Raw genomic sequence first — 15,135 nt, 5'->3', positions numbered from 1 at the left:
AACACACTCTCGCACGAGTGTGCAAGTCATATCTCAGGTGTTAAATTAGTCCAGTGGTAAGACTACAACATGCAGCAACGCATGCAACGAGCGAGTGAATACGATGTGGGATCCTGTGGATGCAACGATACAGTTGGCAAATGCAGCATGCAGCGAACAAGACGTATGAAGATAATGAGGTGCGAATATGGATGGGATAGATAGAGTAAAATGTGCAAAGCGAAGAGAATAAAAGGCGGCGGTCATGGTCATGGACTCTCGAGCTCACGACCCACTCCTCCAAAGAGCGGTTGCGCGGGGTATTGCGACGCTGCTTTGAGGCCTACAAACATGCTCGAGTAACCGAGCAATGCAGGTGGCTCTGATGTCGAGTCTGGGGGCATCTGAATAGGGAGGGAGGCGGAAGGAGGTGGTGACGCCGCGAAAGGATCCTGCTCTGGCGCCAAAGGCGATTCGGCGGACATCCCAGACAGATGAAGGGCGGAGAGGGTCGCATCGATCGAGCCCGTGCCGGCTGTTCGTCGTCCAAAAGGCCGTAGCGACGATGGTATCGCGGCTGTACGTGAGGCACCATCCTTGTTCTTGAAGATGTTGGTGAACATCTTCTTGAACTTAACAGAAGACGTGGGGAAACGCGACTTGTCGCCTTTGTCAAACGTGATGGACTGTCGTGGTGAGGAACGAGGAGAGGAAGAGGTGGTAAAGGACGAGCGAGGAAGGGCGGAAAAGAGCGAAGAGACAGAGCTAGAGGTGGAATGGCTTGAGGGCGAACGTGGGCTATCCAACGTCAGCGATGGTGGCCGACCACGGGTAAGGGACTTCCCGCCAAACGCAACCGGAGAGGAAAGAGGCCGTGGTATAGCACTTTGTCCAGACATTGGTCGCGGGCGAGCGACGCCATCGGTCTGCGGGATTCGTGAGTACGGTGCATGACAACGAAATGACAGATATCGAACCTGTGCCTGTCCACCCTCTTCGCCGAATGAGAACTCCACGATGCTCTTCGCAGACCAGTTGTCTTCGATAGGGGTCGCCTTAATTTCGGCTACCGTGTGAGTACGATGAGTTGGACAGATGCATGGGCGAGAACTCACCTCCACATCTCCATAGATGACATACGCCCGATGCTTCTTCGTTGCCTCGTCTCTTTCTCTCACACTTGAAGGTGGGCTGCCTTTCGATGTCTGCCGTTCAGTGAACCTCCCCACCGCTCCCACGCTTTGCATCCTTGACCGCGGTTGCAGTTGAGTTTGTAGCAGAACTGCGTCACTTGTAGAGAGCTTGAGGGACGGCGGACGTTCACGTATCGGCCGCTGCCCTACTGGTGAGGGTGGTACAGCAGCCTCTAACTCCGCCATCGCCTCCACGATCTCGAACTCCTGGATGGTTGCCGCAGAACCCAGTACCTCCTGCATCTCCCGTTCGTTGAAAGATGCGCGAGGGAGTGTCCGGACGGGTAGTGACGAGCGCTCCTTCTCGCCCATGAGGAGTGCTTCTACAAATTCGCTGAACTGCATGAGGTCCAGCGCGACCTCTGTGCAGTCGCTAACGAAGAGGTTGAGCGCTTCGATGAACCAGAATACGGTGTCTTCGTCCATCTCCGGAGCAGGATCGACCGCGCTCGTTCGTGAAAGGACGGACTCCAGCCCCGAGAATTGGTCCACTGCGGCCGCGAGCTGGTCGATAACCTCTCGCATGGTGTAAACCTCCTGCTCAAGCGGAGAGTACTCTGGGAACTCTACGGCAGTGTAGACCGCAGTGTTGATAGAAGGAAGGCCGAGACTCGCCTCGTCGGAGTCAATGACACCCACATTCTCCGTTATTTCCATGATTGTATCTGGACTCCCGGAGGGAAGCGAAGGAACGTCCAAGGGAGGAGGTCGATGTGGGGTGGGCTCCTTGATGAGGGGGGTGTTATTTGGAGGGATGAAGTTCGCAGTAGATACCGGCAAGCTTATTGACCGGTTATGTGAGGGTGTGGAGGGAGAGCGGGGATATCCTCCGGGGGAAGTCGCGTCTTCGGAGACATAGCAGTCGTAGATCCACAAGTCGTCCATGCTCTCGGCATTTGAGGGGCCTGCCCCCGTATCGTGCGCATTATGATACGGACTCCTTGGACTCCTAGGTCCCACTGGTTCAGGTGGGCCGTATGAGATGGACGCGACAATTGGGATAATAGAAATGAAGGACGCACTTGGAGACCTCTGACCTGGGTAGCGCCCATATCCAAAGCGCGCCCGGTATGGGCTGCTAGAACTCAGTTCCTCCGACTCGTTGATGGGCGAAAGAATAGCCAGCCCTGGCATGTTGCAGAATTCTTGACGAGTACAGTGTGCGTAGAATGGAGATCGTCAAACGAAGTCGTACTGGATGCTCGAAGCTTGTGTGTCCTGATGATTGGGTACCGCCCCTGCAGTGGAAGCGCCAAACGGAGGAGGAGTGTTTTGATGGCGCGCTGCTGGCCTCAGACCGAACCAGACCGCACAGGGAAAGAGTTAAAGGAGGAACGCGTCTAGAAATACGAAAGTAAGAAACAGCAGAGAGCGGAGAGAGAGCGTGGAGGCGCGGTGCCGTCCAGTCGTTGCGGTCTTCGCTGCCTCCGTGGTTATAAGGAGATGAGCCGATTGGCGCCAAATCATGACCGTGATGGAATCAGTCGACGCAGGTGTCATGTCTTCCGTCCCGTTCGAACGTCATGGCATTGACAGAAATCTGCAACGCGACAAGCCTTGAAGCAGACACTTGCAGCGTCCAAGCAACAAATTGCGCTGAACAATTGTCGCGGTCACGAGCGTGAGGGGTGAATCCTATGGTCAGTGCTGGTGCACATCCGCTGCCGTACTTACGAAATAACTTCGATATTCAGTAAGTTAAGTTCCCTCTGCGGTTCGTCTGTCAGAAGATGCAAGGGGCCTGGTATGACAGTCGTGAGGTAGCGTAGTGATAGGCTGGCTCTTGGTGCGCCTTCGATATCATAACAGAGAAGACAACTTGAAGTCTAAGCTGATGCGCGACAATTGGACCGCCGGCGGATGGAACGAGATGCTCCACTGGGCAATGCGGGAAAATCATAAGTAGGCAGCGATGCGAGCGTCGCAGTCTTGCGGGGCGCGGGAGGTGTCCAGGTCATCGTTGTCGAGAGCAATGTCCCCAGAAACGGGCGGCGACTCATGAGCGTCATGCGCAAAGCGCCGACTGCGCGGGAAGTCGGCCCTGGGCATGCCGGTACATGTAGTAAGAAGTATCAGAACCTCGAGAACGTTGACCACAGGATGGATCGCAGTCGGCGATTGACTACTCTATTATGAGTACTGCATCCTTGACCTCAGTAACAACAGAAAGTCCAACATCGAAATGCAAGTGATCGCAGTCGGAGCAAATTGATTACAAACTACGGAAATCGGGACTATGAAGTATATGCCATGGCTCGTGAGTATACTCAGATATGCATGAGGTTGTCACGCCAAACACAACCGGATGTTACTACCATCCGAAGATGAGGTCGGAAACCTGGCCAAGGACGCCCTTCGAAGGCGATTGCTGGATGCCTGAGGCCGACGCTGGGAGGATAGGAGTGTGTGGAATGACGGCAGCTGGAACAGCCGACGTGCCAGCTCCCGGACGACGGAAAGCAGAAGCGGAAGGCGCCAGCTTGATCGGCGTCCCAACAGTAGGTGTAGATGGTTCGGCACCTCGAGGAGTACCGTGACGAGGGACCAATTCATCCACGCTCATTCGAGATGAGGAGGCGAACATGTTCGGTGAAGGCGAAGACATGGCGTCTGGACTTGCTGTCACGAACTCTGGCGACTGGGTCGCATTTCGGATAAGCGACGGCCCAAGGAGTGCTTCAGCCTGGGCAGGGTCCTGCGGGCGTTATGGGGAGAAGGAACGAACTGTCAGTGACCTGACATGTATGGTCGAGACATTGCACGTACAGCCCACTTGGCGCCAACCATCCAGGAGCCGCTGAGGATCTCGCCGTTCTTGCGGACAGCCCGGAGAGCTTCTGCAGGGTACAAGTATCCGATGCGGAAGCAGTTGAGAAGCTCAGAACTCTGCTCTGCCTCGGTAGACTCTCCCAAGGAACGGAAGTACTCGACTGTCACGCTGTACTTGTCTGGAGGATAGCCGAACACTATGATATAGATGGGCTGGGCATTTTGCTGGGGTGCCTGAGCTGGTTGTTTCGGCGTGGCGGGGTGGGAAGAACGGAAGAGCGAGACTCTGCTCTGAGACGCTTCGAATGCGTTCTGAGGGCACTTAAGCGTGAGCTCAGGATTAGAATGGCGAAAGTGGACACTTACGCGCTGCGAGAACCGAGAAGAGGTCGATTCAGGTATTTCATTAATGATATCATTTACCGAGGCGGTCGGTGGCGCGTCCTCGTCGGCAAGTGTCTGCCTGGGTCTTTGTCTGCTAGAGCAGGATGAATTCGATGAGATGAATTCGATCATAAATTACGCACCTCGAGCTCTCGAACATCGAGTCCATTCCGAAGTCAGATACAGAACCTCCCGAGAAAGTGTGGTTCAATTTCGCTTTTGTAGGTACCATAGGAGGGTCCTCGCGAGCACCGCCTGGAGGCGATGACTAGGGCTTTCGTGTGAGCTTCAATCATATGATAGTTAAGTAGTAAGTAGCATACACTGCTCTGGTTGACAGACTGTCACGGATATAGCACATTAGACAACGACGAATCAAAAGAAGACACAGGACATGCGCACCATGAGATACCCCGACTGGTAGTGGCTTCGAGACTGCGACAAACTCTCACTCAAGGGAGAACCCATCCCAAGAGAATTGCCCATGCTCATTCCCAAGGAGCTGCCACGGATGCTGGGGCTCGCAGCCGTCTGGTTGGTCATGCCGGCCACGCTAAAGGGAGAACCATTGTACTGCACGGAGTGTGAATGCGAATGCGAGTGGGGAAATTGCGGCCGCTGCTCTTGCCCAGTGCCAGTAGTCGAGCTAGAGGGGAAGGAGGAGCTGCTGGGGAACATGACGGTCAAAGAGCGAGCGACAGGAGCGCGAGGCGTTGTGGACGCGCGAACACGATGAACGCGACTTGTCCTCGGTAAAAGGGCAAAACAAACAGCCAACGGCGGGGTTCGAACGCGGTAATACGCGGCACGTGATGTAATCACGCCGATCGCGTCCCAGAAAGATCTGCCTTCAGCCACAGCTGCTCTCGAAACCTCTCGTAAAGACTTGACTTGCGTTGTTTTCCCCGCTGTACTTATACTCCCGCATCCCTGATTCACATCCTCTAACTTTTGCATTCACGCCATTTTCCACAAACTTTGCTTGTACACGATACGTCCAGTCGAGACATGTCTTCAAAACCAGAACTCTTCCCAGCGATCGGTTCGGTCGTAGAGCAAACGCAAAAGCTTCCTGTTGAGCAGCAGACCGTGGAGGTTACACTCGATGAGGACAGGCCAGTGCAGGAGATTGAGTCACTATGCATGCGATGCGAACAGCAGGTGTGTACATGTCTGCTGAACCGTACCAAAAGTAGCACTGACGAGAGTGTTATCCAGGGTGTCACCCGACTGCTCCTGACGACTATTCCCTACTTCCGCGAGGTCATCGTCATGTCATTCCGATGCGAACACTGTGGCTTCTCAAATAATGAAGTTCAGTCAGCAGGGACAATTCGACGTGAGTGGATACATATCATTTTGTTTGACGCATCGTACAAGTGACTTACCTTGTTCGTGTAGCCGAAGGTGCTGTCTACACCGTGCACGTCCTCACAAGAGACGACCTTGACCGTCAAATTGTCAAGTCGAACACTTGCACCGTGTCCATCCCTGATATCGAACTCACAATCCCTCCAGGCCGGGGTCAACTCACGACCATCGAAGGTCTCATCCGCGACATCATCACTGACCTCGGTGCCGATCAGCCCCTCCGCCGTGTACAGAATCCCGCGGCTTACGAGAAGATTGAGGGCATTCTGAAGTTTTGTCGGGAGATCGTTCCCGACGACGACGAGAATGAGGATGCGGACGAGAATACCCCGGGCCCCGTGAAGACTCCCAAGAAGGCGTCGGAGCTTGATCACCCCATGAAGCCCTTCACAGTCCGTTTGGACGATCCTGCAGGCAACTCCTTTGCCGAGTTCGTTGGCAGCATGGCCGATCCCAAGTGGAACATGCGCACGTACCACAGGACACGGGAGCAGAACATCGAGCTTGGGCTAGTTGCACCCGACGAGCCTGCTCCGGAACCGCCGAAGGTGATAGAAGAGGAGCAGATTGGTGGAGGCTTGGAGGGCGAGAACGAAGAGATCTTCACGTTCCCCGGCACTTGCTCGAGCTGCGGTCACCCATGCAACACGCTCATCAAGAAGGTCAACATTCCGTACTTCAAGGTAAGAAATTTCCGACCACTTCAGAGATACACAGTGCTCACAGACAACAGGATATCTTGATCATGTCGACGAACTGCGAGCATTGTGGATACCGCGACAACGAAGTGAAGTCTGGTTCTGCCATCTCGCCTCAAGGCAAGCGCATCACGCTGAAGGTTGAGGACCGTGAGGATCTCAGCCGTGATATACTGAAGGTATGCTATTGCGTCTACCTGCCATTGTCACTCGCTGATTGGTAATTCCTCAGAGCGAATCATGCGGTCTCAGCATACCCGAGATTGAACTTGTTCTCCAAGCCGGCACGCTTGGTGGTCGATTCACCACACTCGAGGGTATCCTGGAACAGGTGTACGAGGAGCTGTCCGAGAAGGTCATCGCTGGAGATTCGGCAGGCAACAACGACGCTTTCGAAAAGTTCTTGAAGAAGCTCAAGGCGGTACGTACCTGCTCTTCTGCAAATGCCCAGTTAGCTGAATGTCTGTCACAGGTCAAGAACGCTGAGCATCCATTTACGCTCATCCTCGACGACCCGCTCGCCAACTCGTACCTCCAGAACCTCTACGCTCCCGATCCAGACCCCAACATGACGATCGAGATGTACGACCGTACATGGGAGCAAAACGAGGAGCTTGGCTTGAACGACATGAAAGTAGAGAACTACGGGGAGGATGCACAGCCAGTCGCTAAGGATGGCGGAGCTGCTTCGAAGGACGCCGCACCATCACCGACGAAGGAGCCAGCTCCTGCGCCATCATCTTAGTGCAACGCAACCTCGGCGACAAGGTCGATACGAACGGGAACATTGCCATGAAGTACTGTGTAGAATACTGTACCATTTAGAAAGTGTAGCGACTACTGCATATTAGTACCATTGGTTAGACTCATGAGTGCATGCAATGTGTGTTCTGCGTGAGCAGCGCCTATACTGCGATGACGTTGATCGCGTACCCCAGATCGGCGCGCGATCGTTCATAGGGTCGCCTTGAACAAATACCACTATCATCTCCTGCATCTACAGCCATGTCAGGATCTGAAGGGAAATCTAGCAGCCGTTGGATCCCTCTGGAAAGCAACCCTGAGGTATGCCCGCGAGTCCGACCTCCATGCATTCAGCAGACTTCATAGTACGCGCGTTCTTCGTGCAGGTTCTCACTGAAGTGAGCCACTCATACACTCCATGGAAGAATGCTTGTTCTGAACTGTGTAATTTGATTGTGGTTCTAGTGGGCCGTGAAGGCTGGCCTTGTTCCGACCCAAGCGCACTTCGAGGACATCTATGGTCTTGACACCGAGGTGAGCCGTCAGTCCCTCGACTAGACCTGTGTGAAAATACCGAACTCCTGGTAGCTACTTGGGATGGTCTCTCAGCCAGTGAAGGCGGTGATCTTGCTCTTCCCAATCACTGCGGCGTATGAGCAGAAGAGACGCGAGGAGGATGAGCGGATTGAAACACAGGGTCAGCACGCGATCGATCCTACCGTGTTCTGGATGAAGCAAACAGTAAGTATTCCCCCATGTTCCGCTCGTGCAGGACACTCAACATGCCGTAATCAGATCTCGAACGCATGTGGAACTATGGCCCTGCTGCATGCATTGATCAATGTAAGCAACCACGCCGAGCCTTTGTGTCCACAGAGCTGGGCTAAGTAACGATGCGGCGCAGTCAGATGTAACGTTTAGACCCGACAGTCCTATTGAGAAGTTCATTGAAATGTGCAAAGGTGAAGGCCGTCTCGTCGATTGACGTTCTTAACGGACTGTTCTCATTCCTCTCGCAGACATAACCCCTCTCGAGCGCGCCAAGATACTTGAGACGACTCCGCTCTTCGCCGACATTCACGCGGATGCTGCGTCAGGCGGACAGACCGCCGTTCCCACTGACCTGGACACGGATCTCCACTTCACTTGCTTCGTGCAGGCTCCTAGCCCGCCGGCCCGAGAGGACGGCACTCCAGCGACATCCGAGCAAATGCGCGTGCTGGAGCTCGATGGCCGGCGGGCGGGACCGGTGGATCGAGGACAGTGCAAGGACTTCTTGAAGGTGAGTTGACCGAGACGCAGGCCGTAATGGAGGAAACTGAGTCGTGTGTGCGTAGGATGTAGCGAAGATCGTCAAGGATAACTACATTGCGCACACCGCGAGCATGCAGTTCAGTCTTATCGCTCTGTCTGGGGGCCCGGCATTGGATTAGTGTGTACGTCCGTAAAGCAGAAAATTTTATTCAAGACCTATCAGGATAGATAAAGTTCCCGGTGTTTCCAGTACCATCGGACTCTGAGAACATCGGTTTCTTCAGAATCTACCGTCCGTGCGATGATTGTGGACATCGATATCTGCAAAACCTTACCGATGAGTGGAAACTGGTCGTTGACCAATATGCAGCAAACCAACACAGGCAGTAGGATTCAGCGCTAGAGATTGAGACACGGTCCCGTGCCAAGTGACGCGACGCGACGCAACAATTCAAGAAACTTAAAGTGTTGCAGCTCGCGTCTGAGTCATATAGAAAATTGATACTAACAATGTCGACCCAATGGGAGCATCGTCGAATGCAGATATCTGGGTTGCACTGGAGTAGTTGTGTGGATCGCCTTTGTGGGTCGATCGTCGACTGACTGCGGGCCTGCTGGTGGCATGTCCATGTATAGACTCACCTGAAGATCTATGTGGAGTCCTTTGGAAGGTGGACTGGACGCACCTGTCAGAGAAACGCGGGTCATCTCTGTCGGTCGGACAGTAACAGCTCCTATACTGTGATGAAGGTGGGCGGACATTGTTCATGCGTATACGCGCGTAGTACAGCACTCCACAAACTGAACACGGCTACGTACGTCTGCGGTCGACCTTTTGCACAGATAGGGCGACTCAAGGGATCAATCGATCATCCGTGGACCGCAGTTTGCCAATGTCACAATGCTTACGATTGCGTCAGTACCATCTGTCGTGCGGATTCTTGGAGCATACGAGCTGACGTATCTTCGTCCTGCAGGCATCGTATCAACAGCATCGTCACGGCAGGCATAGTCGCGTTTCGGACCGGCGAAAACGCGAACCATATACGCCGCACGAGGATACCTTTTGTCTCATTTCAGAGCCCAAATGGCCAAAAGGTTTCCTTTCAGCCTGAAATCTGGCCAAAAGGTGACCTCGCGCGGCGACTTTTGGCACATTAGCATGCCTTTTGTCCCATCCGAAACGCCGTAATGCCTGTCGTGCGTTGGTCGGGTCGTGTCTCTTGATGCTTGTGGAAAGGTCATCGAGTTTGACACACCAGAGCCGCTGCTCGCGAACAGGCCGAGCTCTTTCCACTCGCTCGCCGCTGAGGCTGGCTTGGCGTGAAGTTTTTGGTCATCTGGGCACCACGTTCGATAGTACATAGTCAACGACGCACGCCATTCTTGGGCATATGAATGCAGTTAGAGCCTTCATGGAAACATACAGGAACCTAACGGACGGGAGTACTTGCACGTGTAAGCGGATCCGGAGGACTGCGGGGAACGCGCGACATCCGGGACAAGCGCTGCTGAAAAGACACCGAAATGAGGGATGACATCATCGCCTGTCAGGAAAATGCTGGTAAGTCGAGAGCAAAAGTTGATGATCAACGAGGGACACTGCGCCCAGTTGCCGTCGAGATCTTGCGGACGCCGTCGACGTCGAGTGTGCTTGCTGGATCATACAGCGAGACAAGCGAGACGATAATGGCCGTTGCACTCGCCACAGCGCCACCAGACGGCAGAACGGTGCGTGCAAGAAATGGGGTGCCGACGTCGAGCAAGTGCGGGGGCCCATAAGCACTATAAGACAGTCCGCGTGCCGGCCTCTGACAATCTTCTCTTCCGCTCCCAAGGTCCGCTCCAGCAACATCTCCGGCGTTCTCACAGCTGCCGCGCCCTGGCTCGACCCTTCGCCATCTCGCTTCGTTCTCCCCATCCTCCCTTCTTTACCTCCACGTCGCAACTGCCACTCACACTCCTTACGCTCACGACCCGCCCCCCGAGCGCGACCCCGGCCCCGCCGTCCCCATGCCCGGCACCCGTTCAGAGCCTTCGGACATCGACCTAACCGACTTCGACCAGAAGGACCCGCGCCCCTTCGTCGACAGAGTGGTTCCCGACATCGTCCATCCCCCACAGCAGGATGTCGACCGCGACCAGCTTGTCAAGCCCGACGATGACGACACCGACACAGACTCGACAGTGACTGACACGGACGATGAGTTTGACTGGGACGCCGAGGACGATGCCAAGTCCGCCCATGTCGCCGCATCTATCAAGGCCCGCCGTGGCCACGCCCTCTACCGCGCATTCCTCAAGCTCCCCAAGATCCTACGCGTCTTGCTCATCGGTGGCATTGGCGCGGGCATCCTTATTACGCCTCTCCTTGTTGTCCAACTCCACTTTAACCAGAGCCCAGTCAAGACTCAAGTGTACGTCTGGTCTCTCTGGTTCGCCGTCTCCTGGGCAGCTGGTGTGGCCACATACGTCGTTGTCGATGCCATCCCACACTTGATCCTCGTGCTCCTCCGGATAACGAGCTACAAGGTCGAACGGCTACGTGTTCCAATCGAGGTAAGTACAGCCCAAGTACACAGACCAGGCGCCCGCATCTAAACTCTCGGTGATACAGCTTGTGGCGGCCGTCCGCGGATGGCTAAAGCTTGCTTTGGACATCGCCTGGCTTTGGATTGCACTGTCCGTGATTCGTGCAACGTACAAGCCTCCAGGGTCGTACTGGACTATCATCAATCGAGTTGTTCAGGTGAGTATTCACTTTGCTTCGTGCTTCGGGTGCAGCCTTGCCGACGCGTACGGCATCCCTCATAGGCTCTGTTTTCCGCCGGTATTTTGTTACTTGCGGAGAAGGCCTTCCTGCGTTACGTTGCGATCAACTTCCACCGCAAGGCTCTGTCAGAACGCATCGCCGAGAACCAGTTGGGTCTGCGCGCGCTCGACCGTCTCTCCAATGCGCAGCCAGCTGCCAGGAAGTCGCCATATGCAGGCAAGAAGGGACATCGTTCCCGCGGTTCGAGCGCAGACATGCTTGGGGCGAACGGGGAGAAGGGCAACGGAAGTGCGTCGCGTGTTTCGACCCCAACAGAGAAGAAGGAGACGCAGAAGCGGGCGAAGAAGCAGCGGAAGAACATTGTGGCTGCGGTTATTGTCGACCAGCTTGGTGGCGCACTGGAGCAGGTCACGCAGGACCAGTTTGGCAGCTTGGCAAGTGCAGGGAAGTTGGCGCGCAAGCTCTTCAGCACTCTGAGCAATGTGTATCCGCCGAGGCAATACCTGATCGTGGAGGGTAAGCGTTCATCGAGACAGGTCCTAAGCGTAGAGAGCTCATGCGACATGTCGCAGACTTCTATCCTTACTTCTCGACTACGGCCGATGCAGTAAGTATCCCTCTACTTTTGTTTGTTTGGGAGGTGCAGGAGTACTGATACCATGTTCAGCATGCTGCATTCGCATTATTCGACAAGGATGGGAACGGTGATATCTCCAAGCGGGAAATGCGTGAAGCCGTCCGGCGTATCTACCGTGAGCGGAAGGCGCTGACGGCCAGTTTGAAGGATGTTGGTTCAGCTGTCGCGAAGCTTGATGCCGTCTTGCTTTCCGTGGTAGTCATGATCTTCATCTTCATCTGCTTGCTTATCTTCAACCGCAATAACACGATCGCATCGCTCGTACCGCTTGCAACCATCATCGTCGGTTTCTCCTTCATTTTCGGCAACTCTGCGCAGACGCTGTTCAACTCAGTCAGTTTCACGTTCGATCTTTGGTACTTTCAAATGTGTGTTAACGGTCCGTCTCCAGCTCATCTTCATCTTCTCGACACACGTATTCGACGTTGGAGACCTAGTCATGATCGACGACCAACCGCTGTTCGTGCGGGAGTTCGGACTGTTTTCCACGACCTTCCGTCGAGTAGATGGGATGGAGATCATTGCACCGAACGCATTGTTGGCCGGCTCTAAGCTCGTGCACAACCTTCGTCGCAGTAGTTCCATGTACGTGTTGTCTTTCATATCTCTGTTACTTGCTGACCAGGCTCGTGCAGGTGGGAAAGTACGAACCTGCAAGTTGCGTACGATACGCCGCTCGAGGTCATTGAGCAGCTCCGCATCCGCCTACAGGCGTACGTGAACGCCAATAGCCGCGAATGGTCCAGCGTCACGGTCAACATCGACAAGATGGAGTACCAGAACGCGATCACCCTCGTTATCGCGATGGAGCACCGCCCGAACTGGCAGGACTGGGGAGGACGCTGGGTGCGCCGTACCGCATTCATGCGCCACCTCAAGGCGATCCTCGAGGACCTCGACGTGCGGTACACCGAGCCCGTGCAGCCCATCCTCTTGCCCCGTGGCTCCGGCTTTGGACCTCAGTCGTCGCCGTACCTCGATCTCCCGCCGTCGCCGAGGGCGGGCCCCAGGAGAAGTGGATCGAAGGAGACGCTTGGGAACGCGGGGTACCTCGAGCCAGATCACCTGGCGCGGTCGCCGTCGCGCAGCCTCCGGCCTGGGGGAGACCGTTTCTGAGTGGACTCGGACGCGTCACGCATGCATGCACATGTTCGTTTCGATTGGGTGGCTGGACTTTGTTGGGTGCTGAGAGAAAGCATACGTGACATAGAGGTTTCCGATTTTTTTTTGCATCATCATCATCGTCGTCTCATATCCCTCATCTTTGCACATATATACACAACACATACCTCGCATAGTTTTGAATTGTTCCCTCTTGCTGTGGCACGCACGTCGCACGTCGCGTTGCAAAACCTGGCTGGGTCGCTGGTGGCCTTGGCCTGCTGTCGAAGTAGATTACTCTCCGTATACTACTGAACGCATCTCTCTGGTGTAGTATATTTGACGAGTTACGAGTTACGCACGTATACATCTGGATACATATACTGAGAGGGAACGTGAGCGGGGAAGATGGCGCGCCTGTAACAGCAGCCTATACACACGCGTCGCGTTGCGTACCCCGTGACCGTGTATATTCTCGTGACGCCATGACTCCGACCACTTCCTCTTGCACAACCACCATGAGGCAACAGACTTTTACGTCCAGCAGTCTACATTTACCCTCAAACCGACGGTATCGTAAGAAGTCAGCGGGTAGGACTTGCGTGTGGTACCAGATGTCGAGTCCCTTCAACCTGTGTACTGGTGATAACACTTCTGCTTTTGTCCGACCTAAATGGCAGTATTTGATCCACAGACCTCTGATAGAAGCATCTCATAGCAGTGCGTCAACACACCTTGCAAGTCAACCACCACCACCGTTCCAGAACCACCCGACGTATACTGACCCATGTCGCTGCCTCTCTACTCCAACCGCATGCGGGCCGACAGTCCCCATTCACCTAACGACATCTCCCCCAAGGAACGGCTTGTAATTTCCAAGATGTCTGCAGGCCAGACCATGCCCCCAAACGACAACGTACCACCTACCTACGTACTCGGCCCCTTGCCATTCGACCTCGGAGATCCCACAGCTCACCCTCGGCAAACCGGGGATGGGGTCAAGGCGCTCGGCGAAGCCAAGGTGGTCGTCCCGGACGAATCCTCGCCTTCATCTCTTGCTGGCGGCCTCGCCGACGACCTCGCGCTACTCAGCTTCTCGTCAGAGAAGGCCGCCACGATCGCCGACGCTGACAAGCAGACAGACGAAGACTCTGTCGTGATCACGCCGACGGCACCTCCTGGCCTGAGCCTGGATGAAACTACGACCACGATCGCTTCGGCAGAGCATGCTTCCACGGCGGACAATGCAGTGGACGCTGTGCGCTGCAGTAAGCTCCATGTGGATACTCAGAGTCGGGAAGACGACCGACAACTATACTCGGTAGTAGGCTTGTCTCCGCTGGATGCCTACATCCTCCCGACTGAATTGCCCGATGTATTGCTTGTGCACGATCTGCACAATATCACGGGTCGATGCCGTCGCACATCTCTATCTCGCCCAGCAGAACCGCCTCGGCACAGGTAACCATTCGACGGTGTTCCGGGCACCGTTCGTGTTGGAGCTGGACCGCGGCTCTGGTGCGGTTAGTCGAGTGAGCGTTGCGGTGAAGACGACGAGTGCTGAATGTGGGGCGCACTATATGCTTCACCAGGAGGCAGTCATGTACAGCACGTTTCCGGCTGATCTCATGGACGCGAACGGGCCAGACTCGCCTTCTGGAATTCGCGCAGCAGCCCCTGAAGCTCAAGAAGATATGCCGGCAGACGACGTTGCTCTCGCAAAGACGGATCAGCGCAACGTAGCGTCGACGGAGGAGAACCGTCCACCTCCGGTTGTGCCGAGGTTCTACGGGTACTATCTACCCATTGGTGACGATGACACCTTGATCTGCAATACACACAGCAAGTGCAAAGAAGACGGGAAGTGTGAAGTCGACTGGCCCTCGCGAATTCTCCTGGTAGAGGAGTGCGGCACCCCAATCGAGCCTCGGGACTGGACATACCAACAGAGGTGACTATATCTCCACCTGCTCTCTCTTAAGCTTCTGGTCCGAGCTGAATGCGCCCGTTCGTAGGCTGGAGTGTTTGTCGCTGTACCACCGGCTACATGAAGCGGGATTCATCCAGTGTTCAGCATACAGACGCAACATCTTGGTACAGCCAGGTCCGCTATCAGTGCCACGGCAAGAACGGAGCTTCGCTGCACCAAGCTTCCAGATCATAGACTTTGGTCGTGGAGAGCACAAGATGATCGAGAGAGAGGACGACGACGGAAGGCGCTTCGAGCGATGA

General features: G+C 55.0%; 6 protein-coding genes across 6 annotated transcripts; 4 read left to right on the top strand and 2 right to left on the bottom strand.

Annotated features, from left to right (window-relative positions):
* Positions 1 to 148: 148 nt before the first annotated feature.
* L226DRAFT_379809 (uncharacterized protein) lies at positions 149 to 2,652 on the bottom strand. Its single transcript, XM_067674380.1, has 4 exons — positions 2,195 to 2,652; positions 1,095 to 2,131; positions 957 to 1,034; positions 149 to 905 (listed from the first exon to the last, which is right to left on the bottom strand). The coding sequence occupies exons 1-4, from the start codon at positions 2,304 to 2,306 to the stop codon at positions 249 to 251; spliced, it is 1,884 nt and encodes a 627-aa protein (XP_067537122.1). The 5' UTR covers positions 2,307 to 2,652; the 3' UTR covers positions 149 to 248.
* Positions 2,653 to 3,483: 831 nt separating this feature from the next.
* Positions 3,484 to 5,003, bottom strand: L226DRAFT_544926 (uncharacterized protein; the record flags this gene model as incomplete). Its single annotated transcript, XM_067682311.1, has 5 exons — positions 3,484 to 3,867; positions 3,939 to 4,253; positions 4,308 to 4,416; positions 4,469 to 4,593; positions 4,728 to 5,003. 5 exons carry the CDS (start codon positions 5,001 to 5,003, stop codon positions 3,484 to 3,486), a joined length of 1,209 nt encoding a protein of 402 aa, XP_067537121.1.
* A 189-nt stretch (positions 5,004 to 5,192) lies between these two features.
* L226DRAFT_611895 (zf-ZPR1-domain-containing protein) lies at positions 5,193 to 7,249 on the top strand. The gene is made up of 6 exons (XM_067686326.1): positions 5,193 to 5,486; positions 5,544 to 5,664; positions 5,727 to 6,379; positions 6,430 to 6,573; positions 6,627 to 6,815; positions 6,867 to 7,249. Exons 1-6 carry the CDS (start codon positions 5,334 to 5,336, stop codon positions 7,137 to 7,139), a joined length of 1,533 nt encoding a protein of 510 aa, XP_067537120.1. The 5' UTR covers positions 5,193 to 5,333; the 3' UTR covers positions 7,140 to 7,249.
* A 76-nt stretch (positions 7,250 to 7,325) lies between these two features.
* L226DRAFT_533642 (cysteine proteinase) lies at positions 7,326 to 8,654 on the top strand. The gene is made up of 8 exons (XM_067680509.1): positions 7,326 to 7,459; positions 7,525 to 7,536; positions 7,604 to 7,672; positions 7,727 to 7,879; positions 7,934 to 7,981; positions 8,043 to 8,100; positions 8,158 to 8,420; positions 8,476 to 8,654. The coding sequence occupies exons 1-8, from the start codon at positions 7,400 to 7,402 to the stop codon at positions 8,569 to 8,571; spliced, it is 759 nt and encodes a 252-aa protein (XP_067537119.1). The 5' UTR covers positions 7,326 to 7,399; the 3' UTR covers positions 8,572 to 8,654.
* A 1,363-nt stretch (positions 8,655 to 10,017) lies between these two features.
* On the top strand, positions 10,018 to 13,281 carry L226DRAFT_533640 (uncharacterized protein). The gene is made up of 7 exons (XM_067680508.1): positions 10,018 to 10,951; positions 11,010 to 11,141; positions 11,207 to 11,681; positions 11,738 to 11,772; positions 11,833 to 12,135; positions 12,194 to 12,387; positions 12,438 to 13,281. Exons 1-7 carry the CDS (start codon positions 10,406 to 10,408, stop codon positions 12,916 to 12,918), a joined length of 2,166 nt encoding a protein of 721 aa, XP_067537118.1. The 5' UTR covers positions 10,018 to 10,405; the 3' UTR covers positions 12,919 to 13,281.
* Positions 13,282 to 13,646: 365 nt separating this feature from the next.
* On the top strand, positions 13,647 to 14,858 carry L226DRAFT_611892 (uncharacterized protein; the record flags this gene model as incomplete). The annotated part of the gene is made up of 4 exons (XM_067686325.1): positions 13,647 to 14,171; positions 14,232 to 14,278; positions 14,346 to 14,426; positions 14,496 to 14,858. The coding sequence occupies exons 1-4, from the start codon at positions 13,691 to 13,693 to the stop codon at positions 14,856 to 14,858; spliced, it is 972 nt and encodes a 323-aa protein (XP_067537117.1). The 5' UTR covers positions 13,647 to 13,690.
* Between the last annotated feature and the right edge of the window lie 277 nt (positions 14,859 to 15,135).

The sequence above is a fragment of the Lentinus tigrinus genome (assembly GCF_003813185.1).
Source record: "Lentinus tigrinus ALCF2SS1-7 unplaced genomic scaffold L226scaffold_8, whole genome shotgun sequence".
Lineage (NCBI taxonomy): Eukaryota > Fungi > Basidiomycota > Agaricomycetes > Polyporales > Polyporaceae > Lentinus > Lentinus tigrinus.
This window is presented reverse-complemented; position numbering and strand designations above follow the sequence as displayed.

What these genes read in the sequence shown, in the direction of transcription:
- L226DRAFT_379809 (XM_067674380.1), bottom strand. Translation starts at nt 2,306, where the DNA reads ATGCCAGGGCTGGCTATTCTTTCGCCCATCAACGAGTCGGAGGAACTG. An exon ending in CCCAGGTCAGAGGTCTCCAA is followed by an intron (nt 2,132 to 2,194) that starts GTGCGTCCTTCA and finishes CACCTGAACCAG; the next exon opens with TGGGACCTAGGAGTCCAAGG. An exon ending in AAGAGGGTGGACAGGCACAG is followed by an intron (nt 906 to 956) that starts GTTCGATATCTG and finishes CGAATCCCGCAG; the next exon opens with ACCGATGGCGTCGCTCGCCC.
- L226DRAFT_611895 (XM_067686326.1), top strand. Translation starts at nt 5,334, where the DNA reads ATGTCTTCAAAACCAGAACTCTTCCCAGCGATCGGTTCGGTCGTAGAG. An exon ending in TCAACATTCCGTACTTCAAG is followed by an intron (nt 6,380 to 6,429) that starts GTAAGAAATTTC and finishes CACAGACAACAG; the next exon opens with GATATCTTGATCATGTCGAC. An exon ending in TCTTGAAGAAGCTCAAGGCG is followed by an intron (nt 6,816 to 6,866) that starts GTACGTACCTGC and finishes TGTCTGTCACAG; the next exon opens with GTCAAGAACGCTGAGCATCC.
- L226DRAFT_533642 (XM_067680509.1), top strand. Translation starts at nt 7,400, where the DNA reads ATGTCAGGATCTGAAGGGAAATCTAGCAGCCGTTGGATCCCTCTGGAA. An exon ending in GTTCATTGAAATGTGCAAAG is followed by an intron (nt 8,101 to 8,157) that starts GTGAAGGCCGTC and finishes TTCCTCTCGCAG; the next exon opens with ACATAACCCCTCTCGAGCGC. An exon ending in AGTGCAAGGACTTCTTGAAG is followed by an intron (nt 8,421 to 8,475) that starts GTGAGTTGACCG and finishes GTGTGTGCGTAG; the next exon opens with GATGTAGCGAAGATCGTCAA.
- L226DRAFT_533640 (XM_067680508.1), top strand. Translation starts at nt 10,406, where the DNA reads ATGCCCGGCACCCGTTCAGAGCCTTCGGACATCGACCTAACCGACTTC. An exon ending in GGCTACGTGTTCCAATCGAG is followed by an intron (nt 10,952 to 11,009) that starts GTAAGTACAGCC and finishes TCGGTGATACAG; the next exon opens with CTTGTGGCGGCCGTCCGCGG. An exon ending in GCAATACCTGATCGTGGAGG is followed by an intron (nt 11,682 to 11,737) that starts GTAAGCGTTCAT and finishes GACATGTCGCAG; the next exon opens with ACTTCTATCCTTACTTCTCG.